This window comes from Sander lucioperca, chromosome 6 (assembly GCF_008315115.2).
Source record: "Sander lucioperca isolate FBNREF2018 chromosome 6, SLUC_FBN_1.2, whole genome shotgun sequence".
Lineage (NCBI taxonomy): Eukaryota > Metazoa > Chordata > Actinopteri > Perciformes > Percidae > Sander > Sander lucioperca.
The window spans coordinates 25,674,002-25,696,204 of NC_050178.1; the positions used below are offsets into that span (position 1 = coordinate 25,674,002).

Below are 22,203 nucleotides of genomic sequence, written 5' to 3' on the forward strand. Positions count from 1 at the left end.
AACAACTGAGAGGATCAATCTAAAAAAAGCAAGTTACTTTAACTTACTTACTTTCTTTTTTCTTAATTTTTTTTCTTATTACCACTTTAACATAGGTAATGATTTTATTTTATTTTTTTTTTAGGTTTTGTTCACCTCATTATCACTTTGGTAACTTTCACTGTTTTTGTTGAGTTTCTTTGGAGCTTCATCTCGTTCATTTAGCTGCTGTAAAGTCTGTAACAACCGTCCAGTGTGAGAGGGAAAATATAAGATCAGATGGTGAAAAACAAGATAAAATACAAACAAACAAAAACTATAAAAAGCATCATGCAGAGAGCTTAACAATCATGTTGACCTACAGCAACAAAATAAAAATCCCTGAAATAAATATGATCTTTGTGTAACCGTATTATATCTTTGTTGATCTGTCAGAGTGTAGATTATGTTGTTGATTTTTCTTGTTGTTGTAAGTTATATTGTAATATTTATTTTGTCAAACTCACTCTGTAGGTCCAACCAACAACAGACCATAATAAGTCTCACAAAGATCTCCTTTAAGGGAACAGATTGCATATTTACACTGAACATTATTTACAGACACACAAACACACCGTACTTCTATACTTGTGAGGACACTCGTTGAAATAAACGTTCCTTAACATCAAACTTCACATCTAAATGTTTAACCCAGACCTGATTCTGACCTGAATCTAAAACCAGGTCTGAACCCTCAAACAGGCTTTTCTGAGTCTGTCTGAAAGTGAGGACCGCACAAATTCAAAAATTCTAACTGGTTCTCACAAAGATAGATTAAAGTTAAACACACAAACACCTTTAAAACAGACTTAAAGTCATCGACCATTTTGTGAATGTAGCAGATCTGAACACTCTTCACATGAACCGATTCCCTGGTTGATCAAACTTACTATGGTCGTCATTCACTGATAAGTTATTTCCTATAATGGATACTTATGAATATTGTTAAATGAAAATATTCAGTTTAGGAGGTGTGACTGTATTACTGATAGAATTCTACTTGAATTATCAAACACTGAGTTTGTCATTGTAATCTTTGTGAAGATGTTTTTTTAAAAAAAAAAAAAAGGAAAACTACCGGCGGTTGCGGATGCCTTACTCCGCCTCTGATTGGCTTACCCTGGTACCTCAACTCAAAATGTGCTACGTTCCCATCCGGAGCTGACGTTACTTGTTTGCTTACACAGCACTGTGAGCTGACGTTGGTTGTTTATTTGTGCTACTTCGGGGAGACATGTTTGGATCTAACATCTCTGAAAGCTCTTCACATGAACCGTTTCCCTGTTTGATCAAACCGTTTCCCTGTTTGATCAAACCGTTTCCCTGGTTGATCAAACCGTTTCCCTGTTTGATCAAACCGTTTCCCTGTTTGATCAAACCGTTTCCCTCTTCACGCAAACCCTTCCCCTGCTGACGAGAACCTGCAGCAAAGAAAAGTATACATTCCATAAAGTCAACCTTTGTATTATACAGATATTATTTTGGTGGCCAAAACAAATAGATTTACATTTCATCAAAAGTCTGTTATACAAACAGGCAGCTCAAATCAAATCTGATTGGTTCATAGCCGTGTTATAATAACCACATACAAAGGCTAGGATTCAAATTCCTTAGAATTAGACTAAACTTACCTTTATTGCAGCGTATTGTGATGATCTTTGTGACTTTAAGCAGAACTTGAACTATAGCAAGAGTCAGAGCTCCCAAAACAAATCCACCAAACATCCATCCGGCCACTTTACTGGGTGAGTCCTCACCCTCTTTCCCTGAAATGCATCAAAAACAGCTGATGTAACTCAAACTGCATCTCAGGTACAGCACAGAGTACACAAAAGGTGTCTAAAATCTTTAAAACTAATAATACATGAACAAGTTAAATTATTTCCTGATTAAAATATCAAGAAAGAAATCTCACCACTGATAAGCACAAAGGTCTCAGCGTGAGTCTGATGGCTGATTTCCTCCTGTGTTACTACACAACTGTAGTTGTCTGTCTTGGTCACAGTAGTGATGAGAGTGATGTAGTAGCTGCCTCCTCTTTCTGAGGTCTGTGGTTCCTCAGCAGGAAGTGTGTTTCCAGCACTGTCCTTCCACTCCACTCTAGGTTTTGGAGCCGCCCTTCGGACCTCACACTGCAGCAGGGCCCAGTCAGCTGTGGCTTTCAGAGTCCTGATGTACGGTTCTGGAGATGCTCCTGTAAACATATAATAAACAAAAGCTTATTAAAAGAGAGAAAAATGATAGAAATGTGATAATATAACATTGTTGTTTATGCCTGACTGTAGATACATTGTGTTTAAAGAGAAGAACAAAGAAACAGGAAATCTGAATGTGAGCTTTAACTACACAGTGTTTGATAGATGTTATTTTAAGTTTTTCTTTTGAGAAATGTGCTCATTAATAATCACTGAAAGAACCGTATGTTGGTGTGGATATTAAGAGTTTCTAAAAAAAAAAAAAAGAAAAAAAAAAAATTAGCCTAGATCTGTTGAACTATTTCTACAGCACTGAAGTGAAGTTAATCATTTGTCATTTATCAAACACAAATATTCTGTTTCCAGCTTCTTAAACGTGATCATTTTCTGTTTCTCTGTTTTATATCTTTATAAACTGAATATTTTGGGGGTTTGATTGTTGGTCAGATAAAACCAAACACTGGGACACATTGGGCTCTGGGATCTTGGTCGGTCATTATAAATAATGGTAATAACTCTTGGTCATTATAAATAATAGTAATAACTCTTGGTCATTATAAATAATGGTAATAACTCTTGGTCATTATAAATAATAGTAATAACTCTTGGTCATTATAAATAATAGTAATAACTCTTGGTCATTATAAATAATAGTAATAACTCTTGGTCATTATAAATAATGGTAATAACTCTTGGTCATTATAAATAATAGTAATATCTCTTGGTCATTATAAATAATGGTAATAACTCTTGGTCATTATAAATAATAGTAATATCTCTTGGTCATTATAAATAATGGTAATAACTCTTGGTCATTATAAATAATGGTAATAACTCTTGGTAATTATAAATAATGGTAATAACTCTTGGTCATTATAAATAATAGTAATAACTCTTGGTCAGAAAACGTTGACGGGCCGTTTAGAGACAGAGTCAGACCTTCAAACACAGATCAGGAGAAATCATTGGTCAGTCCTGATTGATGATGTCACTGATTTCTACACCTGCAGCGTGTGCTACAACTCCGTCACCCAGAGGCTGGGTATTATTATTATTATTATTATTATTATTATTCAAAGATTCAGACACAATACCTTCACTTAAAATTGTTGGCCTTTAAACATTGTAGAGGTCAGTGACATCTTCAAAATCCAGACTCACCTCATCTGTGTTTTAAGATAGATCAATGTAGATCTAAAATATATCTGATCAACAGATATTTTATCTTAAAATTAGATATTGATCTGATGTAATAATATAACAACTGAAGGTTAGCGATCTTGTTAGCTTGTTAACATGTAGTTAGTTAATCCCTGTCCCCCTCTGCTCCTGTCTACCTGCTACACTGGGTGACAACAACTAAAGTCAACATGAAGGTACTGCATCACAAGATTTTAATGATACTGAGATCTACAGAGTTATAGCACACATTACAGAGATTATAGACAGTGACATCATCACCTGGGTTTTCTCCTGATCTGTCTTTGAAGACAGGTCCTGAAAGACAAATGAAAACATGAAGTGGAGGGTGATGTTTAATATCATGAACTAGTCAAATGATCTGAGCCTGATAATGGAGTTTCAACATCTAAAATGGAGCAGAAAAACACGAGTAGAAGTATGAATCACACACACAGGCCACGTTTATAATGAGGGAGCTGCATGTTTACACTATCAGCTAATAACTAAATGGAGCTCAGCAGGTGGGAATGATAGGGCAGCACTCCAGTTAACAATTAATATTTGCTTTGTTGTATAAGAAGATCGATACCACTCACGTCTGTAGTGTACATGAAGCTACAGCCAGCAGATGGTTAGCTTAGCTTAGCATCAAGACTGAAAGATGCCAGAACATGCAGCCATGCACCAACAATGACAGGGAAGAAGAAGCAGACTAGTAAACATGGATGTAAAATACTCAAACCTCACCTGGTCCAGGAAGCAGAGTGGTTAAAGCAAGCAGCAGCTGAGTTACCATTAGAGCAGCAGTAAGCAGAGGCAGAGACTCAGTTCATACACCATGATTTAGAAGATCTCACAGGCAGCAGGACCATCAGTGGCACTGATTGGTTGCTTAGGTGGAAAGACAAGATCAGGTAGCAGCAGAGGAGGAGAGAAGAAAAAGATGGCAGGTCAATGTTTTATACCATAAGCATCACATGTTGAAACTATGAGAAACCTTCAAATTGTCTCAACATCACTGGGAGTGCTCCTTGGTGACAGATCGTATTTAAACAGTGAAAATGTGCTCAGGATAGTTTACTGAGGGAGCTGCTCCCGTAAACCCATGACAAAACTATATATTTGCATGAAGACATTCACAAAAACTCAACATGTGATTTATGTTTGGTTCATGTTTTGAGGTTGTTGTTTTATTTAAAAGGTCCCATTGCATGGAAATGTCACTTTATGAGTTTTTTTAATATTAATATGAGTTCCCCCAGCCTGTCTATGGTCCCCCAGTGGCTAGAAATGGTGATAGGTGTAAACCGAGCCCTGGGTATCCTGCTCTGCCTTTGAGAAAATGAAAGCTCAGATGGGCCAATCTGGAATCTTCCCTTTATGATGTCATAAGGGGAAAGGTTACCTCCCCTTTCTCTGCTTTGCCCGCCCAGAGAATTTGGCCCACCCATGAGAGAGAGACATCATGGGTTACAAACGAGCGAAGCATGGCAGTTGGTCAAGGCCACACCCCCACCCTCCACCTTGCCCCCCCCCCCCCCCCCCTCTCTCCTCCTCAATAGCATTTAAAGCTACAGACACAGAAATGGCACATCCTAAGGAAAGCTCATAGTGGGACTGGCTCTAGTGGCTGTAATTCTGCACCAAGGCTGAATTTAGGGAAAGAGACTTCAGATACAGTATTAGGGGACCACTAAGGTCTATATAAAAGAGACTTCAGATACAGTATTAGGGGACCACTAAGGCCTATATAAAAGAGACTTCAGATACAGTATTAGGGGACCACTAAGGTCTATATAAAAGAGACTTCAGATACAGTATTAGGGGACCACTAAGGTCTATATAAAAGAGACTTCAGATACAGTATTAGGGGACCACTAAGGTCTATATAAAAGAGACTTCAGATACAGTATTAGGGGACCACTAAGGTCTATATAAAAGAGTCTTCAGATACAGTATTAGGGGACCACTAAGGTCTATATAAAAAGAGACTTCAGATACAGTATTAGGGGACCACTAAGGTCTATATAAAAGACTTCAGATACAGTATTAGGAGACCACTAAGGTCTATATAAAAGAGACTTCAGATACAGTATTAGGAGACCACTAAGGTCTATATAAAAGAGACTTCAGATACAGTATTAGGAGACCACTAAGGTCTATATAAAAGAGACTTCAGATACAGTATTAGGAGACCACTAAGGTCTATATAAAAAGAGACTTCAGATACAGTATTAGGGGACCACTAAGGTCTATATAAAAGAGACTTCAGATACAGTATTAGGGGACCACTAAGGCCTATATAAAATACTTCAGATACAGTATTAGGGGACCACTAAGGTCTATATAAAAGAGACTTCAGATACAGTATTAGGGGACCACTAAGGTCTATATAAAAGCATCCAAAAAACAGTCATAGGACCTTTAAAAAGGAACACGTCGACTTATTGGGACTTTGTCTTATTCCCCGTAACCCCCAGAGTTAGATAAGTCCATACATACCCTTCTCATCTCCGTGCTTGTCATAACTCTGTCTGACGCCCCCACTGCTAGCCTAGCTTAGCACAGATCCTGGCGGTAACCTGCTCCATCTAGCCTACTGCTCCCAATAAGTGACTGTTCGTTATTTATTTCAGGGGCCACCGGAGGAGTTTTGGGATCTTTAATCAAAATAGACCTGACCCTCCCTTCACCAGCAATACAGCTTGGATGACTCTCCAAAATGATATGGAAAAAAGGGTTGACCCTCCCCAACAATTTATTGATGCCTGCTGTACTGGTTTGCGCTTGGCAAAGATATACAGATAGCCATTGTTTTTTAACAGCCATGACATATGTGACTAAACCTCTGCATTCTCATCTTACGCATCCCACTCCTCTGTTATGGTGTGGTGGCCATTTCAGTAGATTTACTCACTGACATTGATGTGGAAACACAATAAGCATGGAAACTAAATGCACACTTCATGCATTACTTCAAATACTAAGTATCTCCTCTAGTAAACTAGTATTCACATGAAATAAAACAATAAAATATTGAGACCATTCAGCAAGGCACTCTGGGTAATAACACATTCAACACTGGTTGCTATAGACTCGTCACTAGGCATCCTCAGTCATTGTATATTTTAGCATATAGGTAAAGCTGCCAAAGCTGAACATTATCCAAAACTCCATTTCTCAGACGAGCGTCAATTTGGGAGCTCGCAGATATATATATATATATATATATATATATATATATATATATATATATATATATATATATATATATATATATATATATATATATATATATATATATATATATATAGGCCTGTCGCGATAGTCATTAAATCAATTAATCGCATGATAAAAAGTCTCTCTAAGAGACTGGAGGACCACTCTCGGTTCCTTAGCGTAACGAGGACTTAACCCTCTTGTGAGTCGCATGGTCTTTGTGTGGAGGCGAGACTCCTGGCGGAGAGAGAGAGAGAGAGAGACAGAGAAAACGCTAGTAGTTTGAGCAGGGTTTCCCGCAGCACTTTGTAGTTAAGGAGCCGTCAAAAAAAAAAAAGCAAAGTATATGAGCGATACCCGCCGTGTTACTCGGCGTCCTGTTTTCTCCCTTTCATTACAAACCACGCAGTTGACGCTCGCACATATAAACACAAAACTGCTTTGCTAGCTCCATCGTGTTGTAACTAAGACATCTGATGAAAACATATTTTTATTCATTAGCATGATTGCCGTACTGTTTAGTTCAAAAACATCCAAAACACCGTACGAAAACATACCAGACGCGAGCTTTTATTTTGAAAAGTCGATGCTCGCGGACTGCACCAAGACGGGAGGGCATGATATTTATTGTCGGGTATGGTTGCAGCCTGGAACCATACCCTCAAATATCCTTTCGGTCCGGGTGATATATTTTATATATATATATATATATATATATATATATATATATAAAAAATATGAATAAGTATATGAATATATGAATAAAAATATGTTTTCATCAGATGTCTTAGTTACAACACGATGGAGCTAGCAAAGCAGTTTTGTGTTTATATGTGCGAGCGGGATTTATCCAGTTTGGGAAATCCCACGGTCTCTAAAGATACAGTTCAAATTGTCTGGCTGACTAAATAGGGAGGGACCCAGACCCAGAGCTACATGGAGCTACATGGATACATATGCACCAAGCCACTTTGAAATTTTGCTATTCTCATGAATACAGAAGTTGGGTGACCCTCCCCCCTTGACTTAAAAAAATTGGATGACCCTCCCCTCAACAAAGAATAAAAAGACATGACCCTCCCTTATTTTCCTCCGGTGGTCCATTCCATAAATACCGAACGGTCCCTAAGTGACAAAATAACGCCAACATGTTCCTATTTACATGTTGTGATTTGTATAGTCACAGCGTGTACAAATAACAAGGTCACATGAGACACAGCCATCTTCTAACCGTATACATACTGGGAACTATATTCTCAGAAGGAGAAGCACTGCTACTTCTGCTACTTGGGCGGAGTGATTTGCTCACAGCACCTGAAGCCCTGTGGTGAGGAGCAGAGAGTAACAACGGTGCTTTTCAGGTGTTGCACTAATCACACCGCCCAAGTAGCAGTGCTTTGAGATCAACAAACAATAAATCAAGAATTAAATGTTTAATAAAAGTACTCACCAACAACAAGTTCAATGTAGAATTTTTGAGGTGGCTGAAGACGGGGAAAATAACAGGTGTAGTTTCCACTGTCAGATATCGTTGTATTTCTGATGATTATGGAGGCGTTGCCGTGTTTCAGTTCATCTTGAAAATGAGAGACTCGACCTTTGAACTGCTCACTCTGACCTGGACGACCGTTGTTGTAATGAATGCCTGCGTCATACAGGAACACCTCCTTCTCACCATCATCTTTCTGAGCAACTTTCTTCCAGTCAAAGAGTTTTGAAGCAATGTTCTCCTTGGTGCTGAGAGAACAGGGTAACACCACCTCACTGTCTTGTTCCACAACCACTTTAACACCACCTGGACCTGGAAGACAAAACATACTTTAATCATTATGTTTAAATACAGAAAGTCAGGTTAAGGCAAAGAAAGTCACATTTTGACAGTCATTACATTACATAACATTCTGACAGTGTTTTGCATCATCTGTCTTTTCTTCAATAACTCTCATTAATGCATCATACTGCAGAGTCTCTCCATCAAACACTCTGATCTCTTTCTCTGGCTGATGAGAGATATTATATAATTTCATTTCTCAAGAATTTGATCAAAAGAAAATTAAACAGCAAATATTTTGAATATCAATTTATCATTTCAATCCTAAAAAACATTTGCTGGTTTCAGCTTTTCAACTAGGAGGATTTGCTGCTTTTCTTTGTCACATATGAGAGTAAATTAAATACCTTAAGGTTTTATATTGTTGATCGGACAAAAAACATATTGGAGTCACCACATTGGGCTCTGAGAAACTGTGAAAAATGATTTCATATTGATCCATAATTCTTAGTACTGAGGTTCTTGCTGAAAGCAGCTGAGGTGTCTTGTAGCTGCAGTCTAAACTAAACTAAAAGCCAACCTGTTGGAACCATTGACTGTATAAACTAGGGGCTAACACAGAAACATGAGGTTTAATATGAACTTCACCACAACATCAACATGTGTATTCTGTCCTCAGCATTGCGTGTCTGGGTAAGACTAGACAGATCAATAAACTGTGTTTTAGAAGATGTGTGGCTTTATTGATGAAACCATGTATCAATATACTGCACACATATGCGCAATAATAATAACAACAACAACAACATGTAAATAGGTCCATGTATGAAATGACAGCTAACTTCATGCAATTAACATTATAGGCCTACTTCAATGCCCATGCATTTTCCAGTACATGTACTTTAACTTCTCTCCACAGGTAACATCAGTAACTTAAGTAAGTACTAACATAGGAATGTACTACAGCTAACTTAGCACAGACCTCAACAGGAATGCTCCTTCAAGCTAGCTGCTAAGCCGAAAAGAAGCAACATGTGTATTATATATTCATCTAGCAACTGACAACGTTTCTTTTCACAGATTAATTTCACCATGAAAATACTCATTCTAACATTTTGCATCTTTCCTTACAGACATATCATCTCCAAGGCTTAAACGAAAGGAGAGCACAGAAGACAACTCAAAATGGAGAATGGAAAGGAATACCTATCTCTACCTAAAATGTTCAGGGGGTCAGTAAACAGGGATAACAGAACAATGTGCTTTATAGAAAGAAAAGAAGCCTAAATTACATTTAAGCCCTTTAACAGCACAGCTCTCCAGCTGTAATGTTAATGAAACCAAAGAGTTCACTGGAGTTCACAGAGGACACTCGTTGACAGCTCTTTAACAACATCTGTATGACAGAAATATGATACAAATATAATGAACCAGGACGCTTTATGTGGAGGCTGGTGTTGTTTTGGCTTTATATTATAATATTTATAAGATAACACTGTGCTGACCGGTCTTATAACGTTAATGCATGATGCTAACAGTCAGCTAATGTTCGCTTCCCTGTTGTGATGTTAGCTACCTTTCCTGTTTCTAGCTAACCATTTTCTAGCTAACGGGGCTAGGTATTAACTAGCTAGGTATTAACGTAAACATTAGCTTGCTTACCGTGTTCCTGTCCGAGTATTATTGCAGTCAAAGTCAGAAGACAGAAAAGAGGCGACAGGGCTCTCAACCAAACTCGAAGACCAAACATATTGTCCAGAAGTAACGCAAACAAACAAACAAACAAACAAACGTTAGGGCAGGAGGGTAGGAGTGATGTGCTACCAATGCTAATTAGCAACAAGAGTTTCTTCTTTTTCTTCCTCTCTTATTTAATGGCGGATTGCAAACAACGTTTAGGTGAATACCGCCACCCACTGTACTGGAGTGTGTATAATCACGTCATTTTACAATTATTTTAAATTCTACTTGACAACCCTGTAGCTTTTAAAAATGTAAATAACGCCTTCCTTATGATTCTGATCTCCTGTCCCTCCCCTTCTGATCCCAGTATCCCTACCAGAGTCCACTCCCGTCCTGCCTCCTGAACCTTATCTTTAACCACCTGTCTTTCCACCTCATTCAATGTGCAATACAACATTACATGTTCAGCATTTTCTTTAACCCCACAGTTTTCACAGTTCTCACTATTCCTTTTCCCCATTAAAAACAAAGTGCCATTCAGTCCTGTGTGATCCAACCTGAGTCTTGTCATTATAATTTCCTCCCTCCTGGTCCTTTCCATATACTTCTTTATTAGGCATACTGACAGATTTTTGTATTTTATAATATCTCCTTCCTTTTTTGTCGTCCTCCCACCATTTCTGCCATATTTCAAGTCCTTTCTTCTTAACCACAGCTTTTCCTTCGCCTTTACCTAGTGGAATAGGAACTGTTATTTCCTTAAGTAATGCCTCTTTAGCCAGTTTGTCTGCACCCTCGTTCCCTTTCACCCCCTCATGTGCTGGCACCCAACAAAACTGAACGTCTATGCCACCCCGATGTAATCTTAGCAAACTGTGATAAAGTTCTATCAGCAGGTCTTCTCTGACAGATGTCATGGACTGTATGCTTTTTATTACAGCTAAAGAGTCTGTGCATAGTACCACCCTATCAGGTCTGACCTATTCACTGTATATGACCCCACTGTAATGCAATGATGGCTGCCGCTATTTCTGCTGTATATACCGACAACTGGTCAGATAATCTTTGGAGAGATTTACTTTAAATTCTGGGATATGTATTCCAACTCCCACACATTCCTGTTTGTTCTTGGATCCGTCTGTGTAAATCTTTAGATAATTATAATAACTGTTTCTCAGGTAAATGCTTGTTTTAACTCCCACTTCCTCCATTGTCCATTTTCTTTTCTTTTCCAGGATATTAATATCAGCCTATACTTCTGGAAAAAGCCATGGTGGAATGTTACTAACTGGGTTGGCCGTGGTGAAATCTAAGGCTTCCATTTCATATTCCCTCACTCTCTCTTCCCTCGTCCATCCCAATCATAGACTGTATATAACAGTCAGTCTATGATCCAAACCCAATGAGCTGGCTTTGTGATGCTGAATGACAATACTTGAACATAACAGTAAAGACAGTTCTTTTGATCAACACTTTTATTTTAATGGCGTATATGCTTTCTGGAAAAATAGTGAGAGACTGAGACCATGACAAATTCCTCGTATGTGCAACGTACTTGGCAATAAAGCCCTTTCTGATTCTGATTCTGATTCTTCTGCACCTCTGCCTCTGCAGCAAAGGTGAACCCGTTTCTTTAACATGTACAGTAGCAATTTCTAAGCAAATATATGTTAGAACAGTTCATGCCTTCACTGCTGTATATTTGTACGAGTATGAACACCTCAACATCTCCATTTTAGAGAGATGGCACTGATGTCTTTCTCCTAAATTACTTATTTCTCTTTTTGGAGAGAAGCTGCGTTCTAGACCCAGTGATGAAGAGGGAAGAAGATGATTGATTTCCATGTTTAGGGCTGCAACAACGATTGTTTTCACTGCCGATTATTCTGTTGATTATTTTCTCAATTCATCGATTAGTTGTTTAGTCTTTAAAATGTCAGAAAATAGTGAAAAATGAGGATCAGTGTTTCCCAAAAAGCCCAAGATGACGGCCTCAAATGCTTGTTATAAGATATTCAGTTTACTGTCAGAGGAGAGAAGAAACTAGAACATATTCACATTTAACAAGCTGGAATCAGAGAAGTTTGACCCTTTTTCATAAACAATGACTCAAACCGATTAGTCGATTATCAAAATAGTTGGAGATTCATCTAATAGTTGACAACTAATCCATTAATCTTCACAGCTTTAGCCATGTTTATGGATTTTCTATAAGAATTGTATAATCAGAATTATCTCCCTTTAAAAATCAGAACTGAAATATTTTTTTCACATTAGCCCAAATTAACCTCTTCTGTAGTAAAACCATTATTATACCTTCCAGTCAAAAGTTACTTTACCAACCCTTCAGTTGTATTACATTGGACTACTAGTGAGGCTCACAAGCTGCCCTAAAACTGAAGGAAGACCTCCACCTAGTGGCCAAAACTGAAAATTACTCTAGTCACTAAATCGTCATATCATTAAATAACCTACCAAACAGTCAATCGATCAAGAAACATGTTTTAGTTTCAGAAGTATGTTTGTAGTTTGTTTCTTTTATCAAAGTTTGAACACAGAAACATCCACAACAGTCACAACATACAGTTTGATATATTTCATCTTTTATTCAAACGTTTGGATAGAAGATGAAGCGCATTAACCTGGGAGTGCATGAGATATGGGTTAAAAATGCTTGATAGTGTGTTATGATTATAGTTATAAAGCATTATGATTATTCACAAGTGCTTATAACTATACTTATAGAGCATTATAAGCAGATTATAACACATTATAACTGTGTTTATAAAGCATTATAGAGACAGGCGTCATAGAAAGTTACCAAAGCTACAGTATAACGTCCTCAACAACAGTCCAGTGGGCCGTTTTATGACTTGACACTGAGCTTTGTGAAATTCAAACTATTCATTTAATTAATGATGATCATTGTGTTGTGTTTTGGGATTGTCTCTTCTTTTCTGCAGGAAGAAAATATACAGTATATAAGTTATATTCAATAAAACCCAAACCCTGGTGTAAATACCAACAGCTGAGAAGATAAAACTGTCTAAAAGACTGTAAACATGAGATTCATATAAATAATCAGTCGAAACGTCTTTGCATTGTGAATATGTTGATACAAAACATGATTTAATCTTACCTTTAATTGTTTTAGTACGAGGTAAAGCTTGTTTGCAATCATAGCTAGAGTGGCGCCAATAAAACCAATTACCAAAATACCACCGATCCATCGATTGCGAAAACCTGAAACGGAAGATAAAAAGTTAATGTAACACTCAGAATGTAACACAGATCATATACAGCAGACTGGACAAACTCTAGAGCTGTTTGTTTGTGGTGAGAACGTGATCCAACCTTGAACCGCACTAACTATACTCTGCAGTCTGATCCAAGCGTCTCCTGTTGTCAGGTGTGCTTTGCAATCTGCGATCAATGATTCTCTCACAGAACAGACTGCGGTCAAGCTCGCTGTCACTCACACCTCCGTGGTCAAACCAGCTGCCGCAAAAGTTGGAGACAGACGCCGGCAGAGCAGAGCGAAGTCTCAGTAAGCATAGCACAAGTCATTAAGAACAGGTTCTTATGGGGGCCTGACATATATACATACCGTTTAAAATTACATAAAATGCAATTTAAAATACAACACAGACAGCAGTCAACAGGTATAACGAGAGAAGTGGACAGGTACATGGGTGAATAAGAAAGGGAGAAAACATACAAATGTTTAGCTGGAAAATTATGATGTGGAAAAGCAACTGCATATGTCGGTGAACACGGATTAGATGGTGTTTTTGAAAGATGAAAGGGAAATTAGTTTGTTCAGTTTAAGAATCTTTTGCAGAGCATTCCAGTTGCTAGCAGCAGCAGTTGACTAGTGAATAAAGGGTGCAGTGGAGTTTGTTGAAAGGGGAATTTGTGGCAAACCGAATAGCAGAATGATAGAGAGTGTCGACGTTATCAAGTCGCTCACGAAACAATGTACGATTATTTAAATGAAATTAGCTGGTTTGACCATAGAGATGAGAGAAATACGCACTAGTCCAGAACACAGGACCTGCTTCCTGTATTTACTTTTTTGCTCCCGCCCCCCAAACACATCTGACCAATAAGTGCTGGCTGAGTATCTCCATTTGATGCTACTTCACTACATTCATCAGACATATACAGTAAAATTAATTTCATCTTACATATGTATAAAACATGATATATAATACTTGTTTGCTCTTTAACCAGCTGATTCTTTATGTGTGTATATATATATATATATATATATATATATATATATATATATATATATATATATAAATAAATAAAAGCGCCATTGTACTGTGTAGACAGCACAGTTTTATACAAAAAAAACAATCCAACCCTCTTTTCAGTGGTAAAGAATCTGAGTACTGCTTCCAATAATAACCTTGGTGTGGACATCCAATGAGAGATGTCAGTCAGACAGGTAGAGGTGCGAGCTGCTACCTGTGTTTTAGACTGGGGAAAAGAGAGAATTAGTTGGGTGACGTCTGCGTAGCTGTGATAAGAAAAGCCATGTGAGTGAATAACAGAACCAAGAGAGTTGGTGTACAGAGAAAAGAGGAGGGGACCCAGGACGTAACCTTGAGGGACCCCAGTTGTGAGTAGATACGGTTCTGACACAGATCCTCTACAAGTTACCCGGTAGGTGTGGTCTTTGAGGTAAGATGTGAGCAAAGAGAGTGCCGAGCCTGAGACACCAAACCCTGAAGGGTGGAAATAAGGATCCACTGGTTCACTGTGTGTGACTGTTAATATTAATGGACAAAGCATCCGGTTCGGCGAAGTGCTGCAAATGCGGAAGTGCCTTAAACCTGCATTCTATCTGAATTCCAGCAGGGGGCGACACGTGTGGTTGCAAAAGGAGGTTGGTTTTTGTAGAAGTCTATGAGAAAGTGACCCACAGCAGGGGGTGTTTTAGGGTGTGGCTATGATGTGAAACGTAACGTGGCTCCTTCCTCACTCCTCCCTCTCGTCTAAAATTGTCACATCCGCAACCAGGATGGCTGCGCCCGTAACGGCAAACTCGACGACTCATAGCACATCTCCACAAACCAATGGAGAGAGAGGCTGCTCTAGAAGTGTGAAGTTGAGTTTCCTGCATTGAAACCAGACTGGTGGGGAACAAGAAAGTTGTTCCGGTGAAGATAAGAAGAGAGTTGATTAAAGATAGCATGCTTGAGTGTTTTAGAGAGAAATGGAAGAATGGAGACAGTTCTGCAGTTGTTTACTTCAGACAGCTTGAAGGTGGGTTTTCTGAAGAGAGGGGTCATTCTTCCTTCTTTGAGAGAGTTTGGGGAAACAGCCGGTTGACAAGGAGGTGTTAATAAGATGGGTGAGAAAAGGAGGAAGGCCGGAAGCAATGGACTGGAGAAGGTGAGAAGGTGGAGGGGCATTTTCAGGGATGTTTGAAAGGAGGACCTCTAATTCCTCCAAAAACTCTCCCAAAGGTCCTGGTGGACGGTAGATAACAATGTTTAATTGTACCAGATGTGAAATTTAAAAGACAGTGGAAGAAAATGTGGCAGTGGGTAGAGAGAAAATCTCCATTTGGGGGTGATGAGTAGGCTTGGGTGTTTGAGTAGGCCAAGGAGAGAGCAGCAGGGGTGGATGTATTGGCTGTTGGGTGTGTGGAGCTGGTGGGATAGATAAGGGTGGTGTGGATCTGGTACTGTTGTGAACATGTCCGAGGCTGATAGGAAACACAAACAGGAATGAAAAAATGTACACATGATTGAAAAGGTAAAAAGATACTTAGCTCACCTAGCCTTCCTAAAAAACTCCCGCCTAGACCCTTTCGTAGACTCATTTGTCCTTCTGAGTCTTCGTCGGAGGAGTCTGCCGCTGAAGCTGCCCCTTCAAACAAATGCCAGTTGTTAAAAACAAGTGTTGATGATGGCAGGTAGAAAGTAAATCAGAAAGTAAGGCTACATTTACACTATGTTTTGTTTTTTAAAGAAGCGTTTTAAGCCAAAAAAACATCTCCGGGCAAGAGTTTTAGTAGCCTGGCTCCGCCCTCCTACGTTCTTCCGCTCAATTTTCATTTTCCTTCAGTACACCGTTTGGGTTTGCGGTATAATCTTGGGTTTTCTCCGGTCAGATCTTTGGCGGTCCAATCAGCGAACAGAGGGAGTGGCTTAGAACAATGACATTGAGGTTGTGTGCTAGCCATTCGGTCCGTTGTGGCAACGCTGCCGAATATCCAGAAGTTAAAGCCCGAGCAAGAACAATCTTTACTGAGTTGTGTTGGTGGCCATGATATTGTGGCCCTCCTCCCCACGGGGTTCGGGAACAGTTTGATTTTCCAGTTTGCTCCGTTAGTGGTGAAGGAGTTGACTAAGGCAAACGCTACCGATGCTAAGCCGACGTCACGACCAAACGTTAGCGATTGGTTATGGCAGGTCCAGAGTGGCTCTGGGCAGATCCAATAGTTTTAAACTTCAACAGAATACCCGCCTTCAAGGAAGTTAACACTTGTCAATGGAGAGAGGCCAGACTCTCTGTACAAATGAAATGTACCAGAGTCTGGTAGGACCAGGCTAGAGTTTTAGCTCCAGTAGCAGAACTAATCTCTGTCCTTACTAATGTAAAAGGAGCAGCAATGGCGAAAATAAGACAATTTCTTCTTTGTTTAGACTGACGACGAGGTAGAACTGTTACTGAAAGTAACACGTGACTACAAGGCAACAACGGCAGAAAACACAGACTGGGAGTCCATCTGACGTTACTCTGGGGTTAAAAATCATGGATGTATACGTTGAAAATAAAGAAAATACTTTGGAGAAGAGCAGGGATTTATTAGCTTGGACCGACGGCGAGGTGGAACTGTTACTGAAAGGTCTGTAATCTACCTAACCGATAAGACTGAATGACCAAATGTCTCCGTTTGTGCCCGTCCAGACTACAATGCAACCCCGGAGTTTTCAAACCAAAATGGGGGCAGCAGTGTTTCCAAATGTCTCCGTTTTAGGGGCTCGGAAACGCCGCAGTAGTGTAGACGCGAGGCCTAAACGTAGGAAAAGATATTTGTTTTTAAACCAAAACGTAGTGGTGTAAATATAGCCACATTTCAGTTTAAGTGTTAAGTTTTCACTCAGTTTGAAACATTTTGAACTTGTGCATTTTGAAAAAGAATAACCAACAATTTGAATTATTATATATTGAATAAATATACTCACCACTGATATGCACAAAGGTCTGAGCATAAATCTGTTGGTTGGTTTCCTCCTGTGTGACGACACAGCTGAAGTTGTCGGTCTTGAACACAGTAGTTTGGAGGGTGATGTAGTATCTGTCTCCTCTTTCTGAGACCTGGGGCTCCTCAGCAGGAAGTGTGTTTCCAGCACTGTCCTGCAGCTCTACTTTAAGGTCTGGAGAAGCATCTTGAACCTCACACTGCAGCAGCACTGAGTTGTTTGTTAGATTAAGTATCTTGACAGATGGCTCTGGAGCTGCTCCTGTGAACACAATGTGTAAAACGGACAATATGTGTAGTGGCACTTCTCACTGCAAACACTATTTCTGACTCTTATCATTTAACAGTCGTTTTTTTTCTGATGTATTGTGTTTCCCCACTGTAACACATATGGCTAACAGGTGAACAAGCAAAAGCCATTCATTGCAAAGCCATATTAAATCAAATGATCAGGACAAGTTAGCAAAGACAGGCCATCCTCAGACCACACCCACAGAGGATGGACAGATGAAAAAGTAGCTAGACTATAGGAAAAAATATTGTTCATAAACCTGCATGTAATGTCAAGTCAGATAGAGATCGGTCGGCCTATCTAGCTAAGGTGCATGGCGATTTGTAAAATGAGTCTCGTGTTACTTTGGAAGACACGGTCGATGAATCCACAATACTAAAACGACGCATTAAACAATTCACGTCGCTATTATTTCTATTTAAGAGGTGAATTTGAAGCGCAGCAGGGAAACTCTGCTTCTCTGAGAGCACGCGCGCTCCCGTGGCCAGGATCCTGAGGGGATAGGTCTGGCAAACTCGATTCCTTTTAAGGATTCAGGTTATTCTGAGTCACTCACTACACTGATCCAGGTTGTGCAAGTCACTTGAGTCAGTATTGCTAAAATCGCCAAGGAAACGCAGTCCTAGCCCATTGTCTCTAACCACTAACGTAGTAGGAAGTTCTGTGGATTCACTCGGTGCAGACTCACCAAACAGGAACAGAGAAATGCCCGCAGTGAATAAATTAAAAAACTTTTTTTTTTAAATCAATCGACCTAATTTTGATATGCTACATCTATACACCTATAAGCATATTATTTCAGTAGTGAAAGAATGGCTTTTGTTGTGGATTTGCTTTTTACCCTGACTCGAGGAGAGACTTCACTTGCTCGTCTGCTACAGATCCACCCATGACAACGTAGCCGACTGATTCACACGACTGACTGACTGACTGACTGACTCACTCAAGAACTCATGAGTCCTCGAGTTAGTCCCATGGTCTGCGAGCTTGCAATGTTTCCGGCTCTGAGTCTGCGGGTCGGGAAGTTCCTATAACCTGTCTCGGACTGTCTCTCTCTCTTGACTTGTGGAGTTGTGGTTGCAGGGCATGAAGTTAACTTTTTTGACCACCAGCCACTGTGGCAGGTGGATTTTTAAATCCACCTGCCACAGGGACTTTTTACCAGCCGCTTTTTTTTTTGCATCATGAAGGTGAAAAACAGGAATTGCTGTGTCTCTATGATCCTGTCCTATTGATGGTAGCCTACTGGTGGACATTGTGCCATCATCACGTGCTGTAGTAGGGGGGCCCGCCTTGATAATCCTGTGCTGGCTCGTTACGCCACTGCATATAAGAGATGAGATGACTGACAAAATCAGGAGTAGCCTACGCACACCACAACAACAACAAAACACTGGTGAATGCGCACCATAACACATGAATGTTTTTTGTATAGTTCTTAAAAATAAAAAAATAAATAAAAAAGAAACTTGTTTTGGGGAGAATAATACTTATTACTATTAATTAATTACTCTGGGCTGAGATTTTCTAGGAACCTTACCAAAAAGGCTCAGGATTCTGCAAATGTTGGTAAAATATGAAAAAGGCTGGTGGATTTAAGACACAAAATAATTTATTGGATGAATCAAATATGAACATATCTGTCATTGTCAGTGGCTTGTTGATCTTTACATTGTTAGTTCATTTCCTATCCTGGCCTGGGACACACATTCATACGGTTTAATAAAGTACTTTAACTTATCATTGCACTTACAATAACGTAGCTGTCCTCAATTTAGGTCATCCTGTACATCTCATCTGCGTTTTTTCCTGCGTCCACCGTGTGTGTTTGTGTGTGTGTCTGTGTGTGTGTTTGTGTGTGATTGTGTGTGCACGTCAGTCGCGGGGGAAACGGAGCAGTCCCGCCCGCTGCAGAGAGCCAACAATTTGAAACAGCAGCCGCTGACTTTAGAGTGAAAAAACGTCACAGCGTACATTGATGTTAAAATGTCTACAGGTTGGCAGGACGGTCTGAAATGTTTTGCATGTTTCGCTGTATGTTTTGTTGGTAAATGTGAGATGTTCGAGTCACACACGTCTCGTCTTCATATCAGAAACTAGGAAATGAATTTGACCCGTTCTCACTCCCGCTTGGTCAGTGGCTGCACGTGGGATGCTGGGATTGTGTTAGTAATGAAAATGTGATAGGGGGCCCCGGCTGTCAATCAGTGTCTTCCAGCGATGCGGGCCCCTGATTGGACCAGGCCGGTAAGCAACCGTGTACCCTGCTTACCGATAGTTACGAGTCTGAATCACTCAATTCTCATTGGCTACCCGCCAATGTGGCAGGTAGATTGACAGTTTCACCCGCCAATCACAAAAGTTACCCGCATTTGGCGGGTGGGCGGGTGCCAATTTCATGCCCTGTGTGGTTGCCTACGTAATTGTAAGTTATAAAGCTTTTGACAGCTAAGATGGCTAGGACTAGCAGTAGCTAATGTTGCAAGAGGTTTGTGTGTGGCGCTGTTATCATGTTAGATTGAATTGTAGTAGGACTCAACTGATCCAATTAATGTTACTAGAGACTTTAAAGACACGGGAGAAAGATCCGAGTGAGTCACGACTCAAACAGGTTTATGGGATAAGTGCCTTGGCACGCCACTGATACCAGTCCAGCAGCAAGACTTGGTTTTACCAACAGGTAGGTAAACAGAGCAGAGATAAATGGGCTTGTGGCAGCATACATAGTGGAGGAAATGTTACCTGTTTCTACAGTGGAATCGCCATCTTTCAGAAACAATTAGGCCTACTGGGCAAAATACAGATAATGAAGAGCAGACGGCCGTTAGTACAGTAGCCTTGTTTTGGACAAATTTTGGGCTGATGGTGTAATGTATTGGTGTAGCGCTGGGGGCGCTGTTCAGAAGTGTGGCTTTAGTTTTATTCTTAATGTCTACTCTCAGCCACCGTACTTCTCAGGGTGGCTTTTTGGTTTTTTTTACGCGTGGTTCGCAAGAAAAGAATAAAGGCAGTGTGAAGTGCACAACGTCTCCGTCACTGAGAACATTACATGGTGTCAGAATTCTGTCAAGCACAGACTTTTAAACACGTGTAGCTATGGCTACTCCGCAGTTTGAACACCCGAGGATTGACTGGGATGCCGCGGACTTATATAAAGAGTTTGACAGATTTAGAAGTCACGCCACATTCGTCTTTGATGGACCGCTGTCGGGGCTAGAAGCTAAGCAGAAGGCGGGCTGGCTCGGCACGTGGATAGGTGAACAAGGCAGAGAAGTCTACAAAACGTTGGAATGGGCGGATGGTGAGAGAGGAGATCCTATTAAGGTACTGGATAAGTTTGAAAGCTACATCAGACCAAGAAAAAATAAGAGGATAGCTCGTCACCTTTTTAAGCAGAGGAAGCAAGGAGCAAGTGAGAGTTTCTACCACTTCGTGAAGGACTTAAAGCTGCTTCTTATGGACTGTGAATATGCTGAACCGGATGACATGCTGATTGACGCCATCATTGCCGGAGTGCATGAAAAAAGAGTGCAGGAAAGGCTATTGGACAGAGGTGAGGATCTGACATTAGCCAAAGCCTTGGAGATTCCACAACAGTATGAGATGTCGCAGAAACAAATGAAAATAGTCAGAGATGATGCTGAATGCTCACAGGTTTCTACAGTGTCAGCTAAACCCAAGAAGTTCAACCACAATAAACGGACACACTATCCAGATCGTCCCAGGTTAGCGCAGCAGAAGATTACGGCTAACTGCACGAGCTGTGGCAAGCAGTCGGATCACAGGTGGAACAAAGGCAAGTGTCCTGCTAAAGGCTCAACATGTTCCTACTGTAACAAGCCCAATCACTGGATGGCTGTGTGTCGTAAGCGTGCAGTGCATACAATGTGTGTAGAGTCACCAGCAAGTGAACAGACGGATGAGGAAATTCTGAGCATTAATATCAACCAAGTTGTTTCTCCAGTCTATGCTGCAGGCTCATCAATGGATGACAAGTGGACAGCGTGTGTCACTATACTGTCACAGCCAGTAACATTCAGGATAGACACAGGTGCAAAATGCAACACATTGACGCTGGACAGTTATCAGAGACTTTTCCATAAGGGTGAGCTAAAATGCTCCAAAACAGTGCTTCGCACCTACTCCAACCACCAGCTTAGACCTGTTGCTGCAGTGGATTTAACAGTTCACTATAAAACCCATAAGACTGCTGCTGAATTTGAGATTGTGAACATTACACAAGAAAGTGTGCTCAGTGGAACCACAGCAGAAGCCTTAGGTTTGATAGTCAGGCTTGACTCCCTGAAAAAGGCTGCTGAAACCCACAAAAGCGATCTGACTAAGGACAACACGCCCGCAGTTGATGGGTAGAAGGCCCAGAAACAAACTGCCTACTGCTCAACAGCTGCTTGTCCCAAAGTCCTACGACTCCTACAAGATAAAGCATCTGCTGGACAACTCCAAATCGTCGAGAGTAGAAGTTCTACTATGACAACAGCAGAGCATCTAAACAACGCCCACCACTAACACCTGGACAAGAGGTCAGAGTTGAACCGTACCCTGGGAAATCAAAGTGGTCCCCAGCAGTTGTTGTTGAGAAACACAGTGCGCCGAGATCATA

At 40.3% G+C, this 22,203-nt stretch overlaps 1 protein-coding gene and 1 long non-coding RNA gene across 2 annotated transcripts in view; both read right to left on the reverse strand.

Annotated features, from left to right (window-relative positions):
• LOC116052810 overlaps window positions 1-22,203 on the reverse strand; it is a 46,613-nt gene that overhangs the window by 23,213 nt on the left and 1,197 nt on the right. The window contains exons 2-3 of the mRNA XM_036002230.1: window positions 17,274-17,552; window positions 1,934-2,212 (exon numbers count right to left, since the gene is read on the reverse strand). Of these exons, the coding sequence (XP_035858123.1) occupies window positions 1,934-2,212; window positions 17,274-17,552 (558 nt within the window). The remainder of the gene's footprint in view (window positions 1-1,933; window positions 2,213-17,273; window positions 17,553-22,203) is intronic.
• Window positions 12,707-14,712, reverse strand: LOC118495220. The gene is made up of 3 exons (XR_004897540.1): window positions 14,483-14,712; window positions 13,208-13,311; window positions 12,707-13,025 (listed from the first exon to the last, which is right to left on the reverse strand). It is a non-coding gene; the product is annotated as an uncharacterized LOC118495220 (long non-coding RNA).